Source organism: Manis pentadactyla, chromosome 2 (assembly GCF_030020395.1).
Source record: "Manis pentadactyla isolate mManPen7 chromosome 2, mManPen7.hap1, whole genome shotgun sequence".
In the NCBI taxonomy this organism is placed as follows: domain Eukaryota; kingdom Metazoa; phylum Chordata; class Mammalia; order Pholidota; family Manidae; genus Manis; species Manis pentadactyla.
Window position 1 is genome coordinate 136,065,071 of NC_080020.1, and position 17,745 is coordinate 136,082,815.

The 17,745-nt window shown below is 49.3% G+C and overlaps 1 protein-coding gene across 1 annotated transcript; it reads left to right on the forward strand.

The window, feature by feature from the left end:
• The first annotated feature begins 5,414 nt into the window (after window positions 1-5,414).
• On the forward strand, window positions 5,415-16,940 carry CFAP90 (cilia and flagella associated protein 90). The gene is made up of 3 exons (XM_036896740.2): window positions 5,415-5,688; window positions 14,287-14,403; window positions 15,192-16,940. The coding sequence occupies exons 1-3, from the start codon at window positions 5,536-5,538 to the stop codon at window positions 15,369-15,371; spliced, it is 450 nt and encodes a 149-aa protein (XP_036752635.1). The 5' UTR covers window positions 5,415-5,535; the 3' UTR covers window positions 15,372-16,940.
• The last annotated feature ends 805 nt before the right edge of the window (window positions 16,941-17,745 follow it).

Genomic DNA, 17,745 nt, shown 5'->3' on the forward strand with positions numbered 1-17,745 from the left:
ATAGTTCTTTTCCATGTTCTACCACCAAGTCTTGAGTCTCTTATGTCTGTAACTGCCCCCTCCTACTTAATCTTCCTGTCATTAACTTATTGGAGACATTAGATTGTTTGTCCTGTAAAATGTCCCACATCATGGATTTGGTTTATCTAACTAGTTCCTCTAGCTGCTGTATTTTCTGTTCAATTAAAAATTAGATGGAGAGGCTCACTTACATTCAGCTTAAGTTTTTCTGTCAAGTGAGCCTGCTTCCCATCGCACCATAACGTCCCACTGTCCCCTCTTAGTGGTATTTATTAAGACTGACAAGTGAGTTACTAACTCCCCACCGTACCTCCCCATCAACTTTCCCCCAATGGTTTCAGCATCTATTGATGATTGTTGCCTAGGTAACTTACTCCACTAGGCATTTAAAAAGGATGTCCTAATTCTATTCCTTCTACTTTAGTAGCTTGTATTGATCTGTGAAGAAGAAATTTCTCTCCTTGACTATTTGTGTTCCCTAAACTAAGGTTTATACAGAAAAAAGAAAGGGCAAGATAAATGTTTCCTTATATCTATTTTTAGAATAAAGAACTGATGGTCTGCTCAGGTTTTTGTTTTAAAATATTTATCTCATGAAATTTTAGTATCTGATGTTTTCTACCACTACCATCACCTTTTTGATGCTTAAATCAGTACATTTAGATCAGTGGGAGGCCCTTCAGCTTGGTCCCTTTTTTTGTCCTTTTGACCCGGACACATTGGCTCCTGAAAACTTCTTGGCAGAACAGCATGCCCAGGCTCATCTCACTACCTCCTGTCTGGGGCCTGGGTTCAGGCCCCTCTAATCAGCCCTATGCTGCAGGCTGGCAGCCCCCATTGCTAGAGTTGTCAGTATTGGAAACCTTTCACTGTAGGTATCATATAAAAAATCACATTCATTTATATTTCAAAATCAACAGGGTGAACAAACTGAAATTGCATTTGCACTTACATGTCTTGATTTGTAAGTTTGATGTTGAAGTGACTGTCTTTAGGGACTCCATCAATTTAATGAACCAGCCCATAGGAAAAACCTCTTAACAAATATGCTTTCTAATTCTACTGACAACCTGCATGTCATCTACTGGGATGAGGTTCTTGATGAGGTAAAGGCCCATCTGATTCTGCCAGGACCACTGCCTGTGCCCACAACCCAGGTAAGATGGTTTGGAGGGCAGCAGGGTCTCCTGTCCCGGGCCCAGGGCCATGCTGTGGGGTCAGACAGTGCTGACAGGGGGTGAAACCAGTTCAGGCAGGATATTTGGGCTTTCAGGAGCATCGGTGCATTATCTTGAGTTCCTAACACCCTTCCAAGGTGCTGGGCACACAGGCAGTTTTCTCCTAGCTCCTTTCAAACATGTGTTTTTACATCCACCCTCTCACTCTGAACCATCAAAAGATCCTACCAAATGCTGAGAAGTACTTAATGCAAGTAATTTTTTAGATATTTTAAAGCCTGTAAATTAAAGTCCAAATATGGTGTGCCACTTAAATGACTTTACATTGACATTTAAAAACAAACGACTTGTAAAAGCTTTTAAATTTAAAATGGAGATAACCTTATTTTAAAACCTCTGCATCTTCAACAGAACATTTTTAAAAAGAGAAAGAGATGCATTGTTTTAATGCATTCACAGATAATTTTCCCCGTTCTCACCGTGCCACCTCAGTTAACAAAGGTTAACCAGATGAAGAGGCCATCAGCTGCTCCAAGTTTTGCATGAATCTGTAGGTGCACTGGCTGGGAATTGCTGCAAAAGCTTTGTGCTGGCCAGGCCTCGGCCTGTCTCAGAAAGGTCTGAGAGCCCTACAGGGAAATCTGTCTCGCAGACTAGCCCCCCTTCCAGGTATTTCAGATCCCTTTCACAGGTGCACCCGCTGGCCATGCTCCCTGCCTCATCACCTCACCGACAGCTCAGTTTACTTGTCAGCAGGATGACTAGGGGTCTCCTCCAGCTTAAAAAGTCAATGGGTTTACGGGCACTTAGGATAAACATGCTGCACAAGATGTGCTGAAGGCACTGCTAATGTGACATGTGACATACTAATGGGACATGACAGCACTTACTTTGCTTTCTCCATCCTGTATCAGAGTAAGTAACAGAAAAAGTTCCTGTCACTGGGTCTCTCTGCACGCTTACATTCTGGCCAGATGTCCAGAGGAACAGCATGGGGCTTCAGTGGCAGTTGGGACTAGGTGCTTCCTCCACTCCCGTGGATGGCCAAGTTCCTGCAGCTGAGGCCAGTGTGTTTGCTGCCTGCTCCCGGGAGGGAGACGCAGGGAGCAGAGGGCCTGCACATGAACACAGCAGGCTGCATACACCATCACTGGCATGCCCATGGTCCACCTGGGCCAGAGCAGGGCTATGTGATTCACCTGGTGTCAGCCCTGGGGGCCAGTGTAAATTCATGATGCCAGAATGAGATTTGGAGGGTGAACATCTCACAGTGCCACGGTTGTCATATGAAGCTCCGAACTGATCCAATCCCCTGCGGAGTTAACCGCACTCACTGTGCACTCTTGCACTATTAACTCACTTCTGTTGAGAGGAGGTATGCACTCTTAGCTTTTACTTTTCCCTTATCCAATTAGAACTTTGCAAGTAAAAGGTACAGGCATACAGGACTTAACCAATTAGATTCTGTGACTTTGTATTCCACTCACGTGCCCGCAAGACATTATAGGAACCTATGCAACAGGATTTTAAATAAAATAACTAAACACTCTTGGTCATTGAAACTAGCAGTTTGTCCCACATGATGTTTCCTGTTTCTGCCTTGCAGCCTCTCAGCCTCACCTCCGATTGCCCCTTGGGTAGTGGCCACACCACTGGGCTATGACTCACCTCCTGGGAGCAGCATCTCAGCTCTAGGAAATGTTGTGCATTTCTCTGTCAGCCCCAGGGCTTCTCTCACTGGAGAAGAACCCACAGGGGAGCCTGCGTAGCACTAGGCAGGAGTCCTTCAAGGTCTGGAGTGAATGATCCAGGGCCTCAACCCAGAAGCCCTGGAAGCAGGGGATAAACAGTGCCTCCACATTGATCTGGTGAGTGATTCTGAGAAGCGAGCCCCAGGCTCCTCAGAAAGTTCTGGGCCTGCTGAGCTCCAGCTGCCCTAAGCAGTGACCTTCATATAAAAAAATCATGGGCTGCTTTCATGCCTTGGGTCCCTCACTCCTGCTTCCTGGAATTATCTCCCCAATAAAGCAAGAGCTCCCAAGCTCTCGTCCCAGACTCACTTTTGGAGGGAGCCACATTATGGCGACTGTATTCCTTTATTTAGTAACCAGCTATGTGTTGAGCACCTACTGTGTGCCAGGCTTGAGCCATCAAGATGAAAATGATATACCTAGCCTTGCCCTCCAGAGCTTGCATGATTAAATGTCACCTGCTGAAACAAGCTGACAGTCACATCTGTATAGCTGTGGACAATGATTTTACAAGGAGATTATTTCATTCTCAGTTTTAGCTGCCTCTCAGGATAAATGGTGTCAACTACTTTTGCTTTCCAAAGTATGATTTTAGATCACCTACACAAAGGTTGCAAAGTCTCATGACCACTTAGTTGACCTATGTCACATCTTTAAAAGTGGCTGAAGAGGTTGAGAGAGGTAGTAGAGTATAATGGTGCCTTTCTGAGGACCTCTGCCAAGGGGAGAGGATGAGAGACAGTTTTCCTTCACATCTAGGAGAGATGGTGGTGCTCTGTCCCTAAGCTCCAAGTCAACCTCTCATGATGTGTCCCATGGAGCTTAGAGACATGGTGGACTGTGTCTGACCTTTATCTGATTCATACCCGGCTCATCTGTCCTTCAGCAGAGCAGAGATATGGGTAATCAGGGCAGAGAAGGCATATGGGCTCTCAGGACCTCATGTGGGCTCATGGAGAGAGAGAGTGGTGGCTCAGGGCTATCTAAGTCCTGCCCACAAGGACCTCCAGAAGACACAAGGAGATGCCAGCAGTGAGGTACTACCAGGTGCCTAGCATTGAGAGGTGTCTTAGCCACCAGCCTGCATCAAGGAATTGCAGACAAGAGATGCCTAGTGAGTGGGATGGGGGAGAATGGCAGAGTGACGCTCCTTCAGGTGCTGAGACTTCTCCATCCAGTCCCCTACTGCCTGGCCACCTTCACTTTCTAAGGCTCCCCATCTCCAGGAAGCTCTGCTACCCTCTTTTCTTGCTGTCCTCTGAACACACCAAAACTGTTCTGCCTCAGGGCCCCTGAAGTTGCTCTTCCCTGGGCTTTGAAGGAGTTTTCTGGACAACTGTCACACATCTGGCTTCACCTCATCAGTACATGTAGGTAAAATTGCACTAATTCCAGAATCTCCCGCCTGGCCTTAGTACATCTCCATATCAGTAGGTGTTTCCAAGGGGTGGAGAGGATTCCATCTCCATATTAATAGGTAATTAGAGGGTGAGCAGGGCTTATCTGGACCTGAGGTTGGGTGGGAGCTCTTCTTCTGCAGCCCGGTTGTGAGAGACGCGTGACGACTGCTTGTAAGAAATAAACGGTTTTCTCCCACTATTTCTCCCTTTGATTTTGGTTTCAAAGGTACTTCGGGATTTTCCCCAGGGAGTTACAGTACATTTCAGCTCCAATACCACCCCTCACAGAGTCCCGGTTTCCCCGAGCACCCTAGGAGACAGACTCCCAGGTCTTTGTCATCTGGTTGCCTTTTTAACAAGAAAACTTATTGAATCATGAGTTTCCGCTCAAAGAACTTCAGCGAAGTAGAGACCTACTGAATCCATTCAAACGGCGAGACAACACAACCACGGCCGCAGAGGGCGCTGGAGCTCACCCACAGCAGCTGGGTTTTGCCAGATTGGTGTCCCGCTGATTTAACTCCTGGAAGCTGTACACCTGCACTGGCCAGTGCCGTAATTACTAACCCCATGTGGCACCAAGCCTTTGAACTGTGGCTAGGGACACATGTTAAAATGATAATATTTCGAACATACTGAATTAATGATTTATTACAATTAATTTTACCTATGTCTTTTTTACCTTTCCGGTGTGGTTAGCAGGCAGCGCTGCTCTGGACCCTCTTCAAGGTTTCAAGTCCATCGCCTACTTCGCCTCCAGACTGCAAGCTCCGCGTGGACTGCTTGGTCCGCGGCTGCATCTCCGGCGCAAGCACACGAGGTGCGCGGGCACGACCTGCCCCACGCCCGAGGGGTCTGTGCGCGGGGAGGCCAGCAGGTTGGTTAGCTGGAGCTCTCCAGGGGGCGCCCCCTCGACGCAGCCTCTTCGGCAGCTGGGGCTCCCCGGACCCAGAGCCAGGAAAAGCCCCGGGCGTGGCCGAGGGCGGGGAGCGCCGGGAGGGCCGGTGTGGGCCTCTGTCCAGGCCCCGCCCCCAGCCCGGGCCAGGCCACGCCCACCCCGACCCCCGGCCCCGCCTGGCAGCGCGCAACCGCGGTTTCTAGGCAACTGGCGAACGCGGTTGCCGGGCATCCTGCCGCGGGCCGACCGAGGCTGGGCATCTCGGCAGCGGGAGAGCCCTCCGCAGCATGGACGACGACGACGAGGAGGAGGAGATCACCGCCGTCACGCTGCGCGGCAAGCCCCGGCCGCCGCCCATCGCGGCGCTGTCCGCCTTCAGCTACGTGCCGCCGCGGCGCCTGGACCCCAAGGAGCACAGCTACTACTACCGTCAGGGCCAGGTGTGCGGCGCTGGGGCGGGTTGCAGGGCGAAAGGAGGCTAGGGGAGCTCGGAGAGGGGAAGGGGGCGGGCTGCACTGCCGTGGGCTGGGGTGGCCCGGGGACAGGTTGCCGTGCCAAGTGCTGGGGATGCGCTGGCCGAGAGACTGGTTGGGGCGTTAAGCTGCTGGGGTGGGCTGGCGGAAGGAGGGAGGGAGGCAGGTGGGGCTGCACTTCTGGCGCAGGGTTGGGGGAGGGAGGAGGTGGGGCTGCATCTCTGGGGAGCCGCTCGGGAGGGAAATGGCGGGGCTTCACTGCTGGCAAGCCCGGGAGGGAAGGACCAGACCCCCAGCGAGAGGCCGCTCTTCCACCCTCCCTCCGCCTGTGATCCTAGCGCCCCCTCACCTATCTTCCCGCGCCCCACCCCGATCCCTTCACAGGCGGGCCCAACCCCTGTGCAGCCCCCAAACCAAGAATTCTCTGCAGCTGAGGCTCTGACCCACCCTCGGGATAACCTCGCCTGGCTTGCAGGCTCCCCGCAGCACCCTTCCCATTAAGTGTACAGCTACCACAACCACCAGGGTAAAGCAGACCTCCCCTCCCGACCCAAGAGAGGTTGGGCAGGGGCAGAGCCTGGGGTGGGGAGTAGTATGGTCAAATGGGATGAGAGGCTTGGGGCACAGAGCGTTTGGGGAGTTAGTGGGCATGCTGGATTGCTCAGCGGGGTGTTCAGAGCCGTTTGGGGTGTGGGTTAGGGCCGAGTATTCTTCAGGGGAGGGAACGGGAGCCTCTGGGCTTCTCCTAGCTCCACTGGGAACAGCAAAGTGAGCCCTCCCAGGATCTGGAGGGAGGGTCTCAGGTGCACCAAGGCTGCCCAGCTGGAGGGGGCACAGGAAACCCTTGTAGAAGCCCGTCTGCAAACCGAAAGACAGCCAAAGGCCGATTTAAGCAGTTTGCAGAAATGCAGGGCTGGGAGCAGTCATGAACTTGTGGCCTGACTCCACCAGACCCCTGCCTGTGTGTCATAGGGACCTGCAGGCCTGTGAAGGTCACCACGTAGCCAAAGCAGGAAGAGGGGCAGAGGAAAAGGCCTCTAGACTGTGAGACCATGAACTGTTGGTTAAGCTCCTCAGTCTAGGTACTTTGTCTGGCAGTCTGGACCAACACATGCACCTCAGCCAGGAGGATCTCTTCTACCTGTTAGTGCCTCTCTGCTTGGCTTCAAGCATATCTGTCTCTGTACCCCTGGTTTGCTGGCTTTCCAAACCTCAACTCTTCACTGAGTGTTAAGACAGGAGGGGATTTAGAGCAATGGTACCCAGCCTCATTGCCACCATGGACCTATTTTTTCCTCCCATAAGCAGTAAGTTTCAACGAACTTCTTTCTGTAAACAATTTCACTTATTAAATGAATTTAATAATTTAAGTATGTAAAACTTGCATCATTGCCAATTAATTTATGATTCATGCATAGCATTAATGCATGAATAAAACAGCCAAAAAGCAAGGAATCTATGTTTTCAGTTGGTCTGTGCTGTTTTATTGAGAGAATATAAGTTTGGCTTCTTGACAAAATGAAAAAATTTCACAATACATCATCTGATGTGTGTCTTTGAGGGGCCCTGTTAATGACCACCTTGAGGCTACTGAGAAATAAAAGACCTAGTGGGTGGGGGGGGGGCCAAGATACATACTTCCCAGAAAGAAAAGCCAGGTTGCGGGTTGCCACTAAAGGCTCTGGGCAGATGGGTTTAGGGACACTGAAACCTTGAGTTGGGTGTATTTGCCCACCCAGCTGCTGCAGGTGTGGGCCCCACAAAAAAGCAGAGCTGAACCCCCACCTCTTGAGGCATGACTAAGGGAAAAGGGCCAGAGTAGAACCTGGTGGGTCCAGTTTATCCTGCCTAAGTTCTCCAATGTGGTATGTGGCCCCACTGTTCTAGTGCCATGTAACCAAGAGACAGAGAGATGCCCGAGGTGACTGGGGCTCCATGCTTGAAAGGAGTAGGCAAGAAGTTTACCCTTTAAGTCAGGGGTTAGCACACCAAGGCCCCAGGGCCAAAGCTGGCAAACCTGTTTTAATAATATTTTATTCAAATGATCACATGGCCATTTGTTTAGTATTGTCTGAGGCTACCACACAGAAATGAGTGGTTGTGTCAGAGACGCTGTGACCTGAAAATCCAAAACAGTGACAATCTGTCCCTTTCCAGAAAACATTTGTCAACCCTTGCTATTATTATTACTGCCTCTGGAAGGTAGGGATGGGCTTTAGAACAAATTAATGTGCAAAGTAAATTTTAGGTGGATATTTGAAAGTGTAGTTTTGATAGCTGGGTCACAGGCAAATTCAAGTCCTGAGGCCTTTAGTGTCACACAGAAGAAAAGGATATACCAGAAATATTAACACCTAAATAAAAGAGCCTTAAAAGTAGCAAGAACAACAAAAGACATTTCAAAGTCCACTTGCAAGCTAACCACAGCTGATGAAATGCTCCAAGGGTTCTGTGAGTTGGTGAGTAATCAGCAGACAGGACTCCAGTAGCTGATCCTCTACCTGGAGAGCAGTTGGACTAAGGAGGGTGAACTCTGTCTCACAAGTTTGCTGGGTGGGCTCAGCTGCACCTAAGTGCGCTGTGAATAATTCCAGGCCCCACTCAAAGCTGAGAAGAAACATTGCAGAATTAGCTCTCAAGTCAATTACTGGGTGAGACACTCAGTGATCAGTCAACAACACAAGCCAGGGAGTCCTAGGTAAAAATACTGGCTCCACGTCAAAGCTGTGCAGGTGGCCGAGGTCACACACCTGCTTCTCACTTTGCCCACCTGTGAAACAGTACCAGCTGCAGGGAGCGCATAGGTGGATGCATTTAATTAATGGATATAAAGTGGCACATTTTGAGCCTGGTCAAAGTAGAGCTCTGATTATTACTTGCTTTTTTTCAGTGATTATCAGTTTCCCTTCACTGAAGGCTGGGCCCCTGGGGCCAGTGTCTTATGTCCCCCACCCTCATTTGCTGTGAGAGATGAACACAGGTGAGGCAGGCAATCTGAGAATCTCGTGGCTTCGGATCCTCCGAGGCATCTCCTCTGAGGGAGCCCAAACTTAAGGCTCTAAATAAAGTCCCAGTAATGCCCTGGGTCATGGACACCTTTGTCATATAGAGTTGCCACTAACATGTGATCCCCTCCGGGATTGCTCTCCAGGGGGATCCAGCAGCTAGGTTTTTCCTGTCAAACAAGGCCAGTGGCAACAAAGAGAACTCTGTTCAATGGTGATTTTAAATTGCTTTATCTTTTGCCTTTGCAATGTTCCTGCTACTGTCATGGAAAATCTAAATCAGAGGACAATGCCCTTTTATGAAGGTTTTGATTAGATTTCTCAAAGTCAAAGAGCTACGTTCAAAAAGAAAAAAATTCCTCGGTGGTTTTAGAATATGTTTTCCACAGGCTAAGCTGACTATGGGGAGTGCTGTCTGCAGTGAAGCTTTGCTGGGAACCCCCTCCCACTGCCGCAGCTTTGGTGCAATTAGCCCTCTTTGCTTCTCAGTGTGTGGTGGAGACACTGAGGCGAGGGGCTGTCTATGTACCCTACTGATCACTGAATTTCCCTTCACCCAATGCAGCCAAGCACTTTGTAAATATAACCACACGTGTTTATGGTCCAGGGGGCAATGAGCATCTCCTAAGGGCCTGTGCCAGTGTCTGGTATACAGGAGGTGTTTGCAATGAGCTCCCAGCATTCCTACGTGGATGGAGTCTCTTCATCCTTAGACACCAAGCACATGGGCTGCATGTGCTCGGCCACTCCCAAGGGCTGTGGAGGAGAGGTACGCTCCAGTTCTGCTGCTGACTACTGGTAATAGGTGAGTTCTCCCTATTACCCTGCAGCATCTCGTGCTCACATGCCTCCCAACAGGAAGGTGTGCTAGCTGGGTGGAATGATGACCAGCTGCATGTACACTTCCTTCCCCTTCCCTGTCCATTTTTCTCCTTTGCACCTCTTAGTATTTAACCTACTAAATACTTTACTTAGTTATCTTGTTTTTTCCTCCCAGTAAAATATGAGCTTTATGAGGGCAGGGATTATTTTTAATCTCCACAGCACCCAGCTCACATAGTTGGTGCTTCATAAATAAATTCACCTGCTGCATGAATAAATGAGGAATGAATAAGTGAAATGAAAACCTTTTAAAGTAAAGGGACAGGTCACTGATTTACAAGATCAGCCTCTTAGACTAAAGAGAGTTTCTGTTTGGATTGTCTGCTGTTCTGGGAATCCTTGGCCTTTCTCTGATCCTCAGGGATCTTAATTGGGAGTGGACTGCGGTCGCTTCTCCTGCATCTGGGCCAGTTGCACTGTCACGGAGCAGTGACCTGTCCCTGGAAAACTTAGGGCCTGGGGGTGCGGGGCTGAATGTCTCCCTCCAGGGAAGTTAGCACTTAGGATGGGGCAGGTCACCAAGGAGGGGAGGAGGCATGAGCGGACAGGCCATGCATCCTTCTCCTTGTGGGGAATCAGTGTTCCTATAGTCATAGCCACCTGGGTGTGCACATGGCATGGGTCTTCCCACTGTGTACATCAGTGCAGTGATAATTGTCTAACTCTTCTTTATAAGAACACGTTTACACACAGGAGATCACACAACTGTGCATACATATCTGCAGCTTGCTCTTTTCATCTAATGATGTATCTTAGACAGTTTTTTCAAAATTGCCCCTTTTAAGGAGTACAAGCAGTGAATGGCACAAGAAGCAGCATTTCCCCCAGTATATATATGACCGAGAACAGTAGAGTTTCAGCCTCCCTGGATGGCCCTTTCCTCCTGTGATATGAATGTGGGGGTCGGGTGAGTGGGGCTGCTCTCAGTGGAAGAGGGCAGACCACAGGCTCCCCCGTCACAGAGCCTCCTCTTGCGGCAGGTTGAGCAGCCTGTCCAGTGCAGAGCTCCGGGACTCAGGGGCACACTTCCAGCAGGAAACAGACATGGGATGGGGCAGCACCCCAACTGCTACTGGAGGGCGATGGCAGCTGGGTCCAGTGCTCCGGCCCTGGGCTAGCACTGCGACAACAGATCCATTAAAAGGAAACAAAACCTTCACCACAGACAAACCAGAGAGAATAGTGGGGTATCATCCTTTAAAATAAATTATTGTTGTCTCCTTGACAAGCTACAGCCCTTCTGAGATAAAGAATTTTGAATATTTAAAATTAATGAAAATATCCTCATTAAGCTTCACACACTACTAGACTCCCAAGGAGAAACACTGGATTTATCAGAAGTAAAATGAGGCCCTTTTAAGAGTCAAAGGAAAGCAGTTTAGGTCCCCTTGGGAATTTTCAGTTTTAAAAACAGTCCACACAGCTCTGGACAGGCAGTGGCCACCAGCCTCAAGATGAGAGGTACAGTACTATGGCCCATGTGGAGAGGACACGGATACAGTCTGACTATGGGTCCATCACCACATAGGTCAAGGTGGGCCAGGATGTGAGCTGTGGAAACCAGTAGACCCTGATGCTGAGAGAGTGAACTGATGGTGTGACTGACCTGCTTGTGCTGATCACAAAGAGCCAATTTTTATCATCTTTTCTGAACTCTGCATTCCACTGGAAGCCTAAAACTGGCTGACAAGGCCCTGGAAGTGGACAGTTGCACTGCTACATGAAGCTGCCTGCCTGGTGATGGCTTTTTTTTTCTTTTTTCCTTATTTGTCAATAATAGAAACATTTGTTCTTGCTGCAAAGTCCCCACAAGAAGAGATATTCTGATCACACGCATCAGCAGTAGGATTCTTAATAAAGACGATTCTAACGTAGAGAGGCTCTTGGTAATTAATCCTGGGGCTGAGAGGCACTCATCGCTGGGCATAGACTTCACTTTCCTAGTCTTTTAGGAGAGGGAATTAGAGGGAGAAGCAACAGGCTTGTTCTGCGAAGTGCATATCACAGTGGGTTTCTCAAGCACAGGAAAATAAACCACGTTTCCTTTCTCATTCGGATAACAGGGATGGCATTCCCACTGGATTCTGAGTCCATTTTTCCCTTCTCAGAATTTCCTCCCAGGACAAATCCAAGATCCCAGGGGCCCTCCTCAGTTCAGAAGGTCAGGCCTGAGTGGGAACGTCCGCACAAGAGGAGGCAAGCCATGCAGTTTATGCAGGATACGTGTCCCCTGCTGTCATGCTGATCCCTTCAGGTGGGGCTGTCCCTTGAGCCTGGGCATGGCTGGCCACCCTCAGGGGGCCCTGCAGGAATTAAGGCTGACCCTGGTCACTTCCTCTTTGGTCCAAGGCTCTCCAGGTACAGGAGAGGGCGCCACTGGCCAGGTGCAGCTCCCACCCAGTGCTCAGTCCTAGTGACCCCGGCTTTCTGTAACCCTGACGCTGTTCTCATGCACACACACCAATTTCACAGGGACAGCCAGGCCAGGAGGGCTTCCAGTGACAATGGCACACCTGGGTTATGACCAAGAGCCCAGCCGACATAACTGTGTGTGAGTGGGGGTGGTGCAGGGTGATGGGGTATGAAGGTATGGCTGCTGTCTGCCTCCTGGCCTCAGCTGAGCCTGGAGCAGAACTCTGAACCTCAAAGGTCCGGGTCTGTCTGGCAGCTCCTCCCCTGGCAGAAGGCCAGGGTCTCCTTTGGCGAACTTATCTCCCACCATCCCAGCAGAGCGGGCAGTAGACTCGAACTTTCATTGAATCACTGCAGGGCCCTCTGGCCTGGTGGCTTCCTTGAAAAAGGTCTGCTGTAGGGTTTGCTTAACCTCCACTGGCTAGAAGCAAGCACCAAGCCAGTACCACCAGCTTCTGTGTCTGTGACATCCTACACCCTGTACATTAGAGATACCGAGGTTTCTCTATCATTTCCTCAAAGATATTTTTAAGTTTCAATTTTATTTGTCAAGCAAATGTCTGATTTTTATACAAAGTGACTGATAGTTTCTTTGTGACATTTCCCCTATTGCTTTTATTGTAGGAAGTCCCTTACAGGTTTTCTTTTCACTCTTTTTTCTGATACATGCAGTTTACTTTTGCCCGTAATGGGTAGTGAAGACCCAATAGCTTTTTTCCCAAGCAGCTAGCCAATTTTCATGGTATGGAAAGCAGAATATTTACCACCTCTCCACTGATTTTTGTTTAACCCTCGGAGTACATGGGTGATGGCACCCCTTGAGGAGGCGTGAAGGTCAAGGCTGGCTAAAGCAACTGAGGGGTTGGCAGAGAAGGCAATGCCGAGAAGCAGCTCCTGCACGGTGACCGCATTTGTTGGCATCGGAGCACAGACTCGGCAGCTCCGGCTCCTGCCTCCCAGTCACTCGGACTGACTCTGAACTTAGGCCAACCAGGATCCCAGCAGTCGCTGACTAAGTGCCCTAAGCAGGTTACCCCTGGAATTCCTAGGAACCTTAAGATACTGCCTTGTTTTCCTTACTAGGTGGTTGACTGCACCAGGACAGTGGTCATGTCGGAGTCACCTCCACAACCTCCCCGGCAGGTGCAGTGTGTCTTGCACAGGTCTGGTGCCTGTGAAGTTTGTCAAGGCCGGGCTGAGCTGGCACTGCCCACGCTGCCGGCAGCCGTGCTCCGCAGGCAGTGAGGAGGGCATACACGCTTGCCCACAGACTGTCTACAATGCTTGCATCCTTCTCACTGTTCACCTTCTATCTTTGTGTCCTCCACTTGGAGGACACCATTCTAGCGTCAGTATCGGGAGAGAGAACAGTGAAGCTAGCACGGGGTAGGGGTGGTGCGCCAGGTCTCCCACTGCAGAATTCGGGGCAGCTGGCGCTTGGCTGGAGTCTCACTTACAAAGTGAAGATTACAGGTCAGCTATGCATGGGTTTCTTTTCCTTTCACTGGTAACAGCTAAGGCAAATGTATTTTTGCATTCAGAAAAATTTGGGATGCAAAAATGGAGATATTACAGATCATTAATGGGATTGTTCTCTAATACATCAGAACTGTGTGTGCTTTATATGTATGTTTAATACATGTGTGTATTTATACATATATCTATATACACATAGGCAATATATATCAAATACATATACTTACTTTACAATTGTTATAGTTACCACACATGATCAAAGAAACTATTTCATTCTCTCTAGGGAGGGATTCAAATGTGGAAAGCCTGCCTATTTGTTAGCCACTTAAAAGGTGACTTCTGTTTGATTATATCATGCTAGCATCCAGGAATTGTTAATTTTTCAAAGCAGTACGAGCTATTACAGAAAATCTGAAGAACAGAAGAAAAGAGGAACGAAGGCAGAAGTACCTGTACCGAGTGGATTGCTACTGTTTTAAGGCTTAAGCTCCAGTGATGGAGTCGGTGTGTGAGGAGCCACCTCTGTGGAAGAGGGCTCTACACAAGGCCGAGGAAGAGTGCCCACAGAGGCCTCCCCATACCACTGGGAACCTCCCAGCCGCCTCTGGCTGGCTGGGCCTGGCCTGCCTGCCCTCACGGCTGGGGTTCCGCTGCAGGCACATCCCCAGTGCGGTGGGAAACTGCATGTGCCCCTCTCCATCAGGGAGGCCTCTGGCTTCCAAGCTCACTGGAGGTTCCAATGGCCCAGCGCCCCAGTAAGCCATGGCTTTCTTTCTCTTTTTGTTCCCAGACAGGAATTATTTCCCTCTATGACTGTGTTTTTAACAAGAACCCAGGTTATAATCAGAAATTGCACCGAGATGACAGAGAACATGCAAAAAGCCTGGGACTTCATGTAAACGAGGAGGTAACGTTAAGGCAGACTCCTGACAAGGTGTTAGTGTCACTGTGTGTGTGTGTGTGTGTGTGTGTGTGTGTGCAGTTACTACTGGGTCCCGTTTGCTGTATGCAGCTCTCCTCTGTGCTGCTCCACCTCCAACTTGCTGGCTGGAAGGTAACACTAAGCTCAGTCTGTTCTGTCATGTTACTGGGCAGTAGTTGTATGACTGTTGTTCAGTTCTATAGAATTTAATAATGCAATGAAAGCACAGCTAAGAAGTTTTTTTTTCAACAGATAAAAAAGGTTTTTGCTACCGAGTCCTGGCTGTCACGGTCCCTCTAGGGCCACTGTCACAGTCCCTCTAGGGCCACTGGCCTTCTAGGGATGAAACCACCTGCTCCAGAGTGATCTCCCGAGCTGAGTGGCAGACCACAGTGACCATCACATAGAGCACAGCTCCCCTTGACCTTCCCAGGGGACATGGGAGGCATGGGGGACATGTGTTTGGGAGAAGAAAGGAGGCTGGAGGGACGAAAGCCTGGTAGGAGGAGGCAGGGAGGGGCCAGGGGAGAGAGAGAGAGGTCAGAGCAAGGTTTTTGCCTTTTCTCTGAACAACCTGAGGACCCTGGAGGGCTCTGAGCAGGGGATGGGGGCCCGCGTGGTTCTGCAGATCCTCCTGGTGTTAAGAAGCCCAGGTAGAGTAGGATGCTGGGGAAGGATGCAGGATGCAGGGGGTCGGGAGGCAGGCGGCAGGGGACAAGAGGCGGCTGGGAGCCCTGGGTCGCTGCATGCTGAAGAGTGCGGTCACCCTGCAGGAGCACGAGAGGCCGGTCGGGGTGCTGTCGTCGTCTGTGCACGGGAGGCGCATCCACCAGCCGGTGGAGCCGCTGGACCGGGACCACCAGCGCGTCAACCACGTGCAGGCGGACTTCTACCGCAAGAACGACATCCCCAGCATCAAGGCGCCCGGCTTCGGGCACGTGTCCCCCGCCTGACGCCCACCGCGGTCAGGTCCCTCGGGCCACGCAGGCGCCAGCGGACAGGAGGCAATGGCAGCGATGGCCCGCGGGCGCCTCCACCCTCGGGCAACCGCGCCTGCGGGGCCGGAAAACTTCAGAGGACATATTGCGAGGGCAGGTCTGCTGTGGGCGCCAGAATAAAGTGAAAACTGTTCCCCCTTGAGAGTGGTCTGGTTCAGTTTTGTTCGTGGCCACTCCACGTTTGCAAGACTCTTTGGGGGAGCGGTGAGCAGTCCCTTTTCTCAACCGTTATGCATACTGCTACTGGCTGAAAAACGGGCAATACTGCTTTTCAAACTCTCTTCGAGAGGCGATGGAATGAAGCCGCCTTTTGGCACAGTTGAACCCTAGATACTACAACATTGCCCACCAGAAGTCCCAGCTGCACATAACAGAATTTTGCACCATGGAGGTCAATAGTCCTAGTAAGGATGGGTGGCCTGGGTGGTCAGCAATGCTGCTGTCACTCCTCAATTAGGAAGCAGTCAAAGGTCATGCAAAGAGAGGACTTGGAGGTTCAGCGGACTTGGGTAAAAGTCTGGCTCCTGCATTTTCCAACTGCATGGTGCAGGGCAAATTATTTCACCTGTTTGAGCCCACATGTCCTCTCTATAAAGTGGGAGTTGTGAACTGTGGAGTTTGTTTGGGAATCATTTACTTTTTGTGTGGTCATAATTTATTCAATCACCATAGGGGCTGTGACTGTTAGTTGGGGCAGTTTTCTTTCTGGAAGCAGCTGCTTTTAACCTAGGCTGGAAATGTTTACTTTGGAGATGATTTGAAACATACTCAAGTATTAAGATGTTGACTATATTTTTAATGAGTGGATCCCTTGGAAGAAATCATCCCTCCTGCACGGTGATTAAATTTTTCACTGCTTAGCAGTTAGTGGGCAGGTGACCTAATTAAGTTCAGTACTGATCCTCCATCACTGGTTTTAGTGTTTGGATTCTCTAAGGACTTATGACACTGAATTGCTGGCAATTTCAAGGCTGAGTGACTCTTAAATATTTTATTCTTTGGAAAATGTGTTTTCACTGTAGATGCCTTTTATCTTCACTTTTGTCCCCAAATAGCAGCAGTTTATATGGAATGCCTTTGGGTGCATTAAGCCATATTTATACTAAAATAGTAGGGAATATACATAGTTTGGATTTTGGAAATCCTTATAAATTACTCTCTCTTCATTCTAGATCACTAAGAAAGACAAAGCATCTTTAAGAAAAGGCTTCATCTGAAAGTCACTGCAATAAATTGTCAAACTAAATCATTTTCAGTTATTTTAAGTCAGATCCAACTCTCTTAATGTTCCACTACTTTTGAAAAGCAGGGCCTCAGTGGTATTATGTTTAGTACACATGGTGTCGGGGAGAACAGTGTAGCACAGAGAAGGCACATAGTGGATCTGTGGCACCTTACTACACTGATGGACAGTGACTGCAGTGGGGAATGGGTGGGGACTTGATAATATGGGTAAATGTAGTAACCACATTGTTTTTTCATGCGAAACCTTCGTAAGAGTGTATATCAATCATACCTTAATAAAAAATTTAATAAAAAAAAAGCAGGGCCTTAGTGCGGCAAGGTTTCAAAAGATCTCATTTGTTAGGCAGCGAGAAAAAGTTCATTGTATTTCTCTCAGCATCTCGACTTTTACAATCTGAAGTCAACCAGTAAATGCCCGCTGTCATCTTAGCAAAGAGAGGCATCTATTAAGAGAATTTGTTTGGAATCACAAATTTCCACCATTACTCAATGTTTCTTGGGAAGCAGAGTGCTTGCTGTCTTGGGAAAGCACACTGAGTTGGGAAAAAAGAATAACATGGAGGATTCATGACAGTGGAGGCATTTTTAAACAGAGGTATGAAAAATATTTTCATCTTAAGGGGACTGTACTCAAAGTGGTTTTCATGATGGCTTCGTACAAGATTTATAGGTCAATGAGGAAGCCTTTGAGGAGACATGGGCTGACAGAAGAGAACTGCCAGGCCTCATTTGCATGATTCACTCAGGAATGTTTGCAGTTGCCAGAGTGTTGGGAGCTTTGCCCAGGAGCCAGATTTCAGGGAACGTCCAGATTTTAGGGAACAGGCAATTTTCCACTCTAGTTTCATCTTGGTCACTAATCAACTGGGAAATTTTGAACAAGCCTCTGGGCCTCTTTGCACCCATTTCTTCATTTGTCAAAAGCAGGGGGGTCTCAGACTTGATCAGGGATCACAATCACAGTGGCGGACTTATTACCCAAACACAGTGAGTGTGGGTGGAGGGGGCCCACTGCCAGGGCTTCCCACCTGGCACATCTGCATGAGGCCTGAAGATGTGCCTTTCTAACAAGTCCCCAGGGGAT

Bases quoted from the DNA above. Each gene is read 5' to 3' on its own strand.
- CFAP90 (XM_036896740.2), top strand. From the start codon at position 5,536: ATGGACGACGACGACGAGGAGGAGGAGATCACCGCCGTCACGCTGCGC. The intron at 5,689-14,286 runs GTGTGCGGCGCT...TTTTGTTCCCAG, and splicing joins ACTACTACCGTCAGGGCCAG to ACAGGAATTATTTCCCTCTA. The intron at 14,404-15,191 runs GTAACGTTAAGG...GTCACCCTGCAG, and splicing joins GACTTCATGTAAACGAGGAG to GAGCACGAGAGGCCGGTCGG.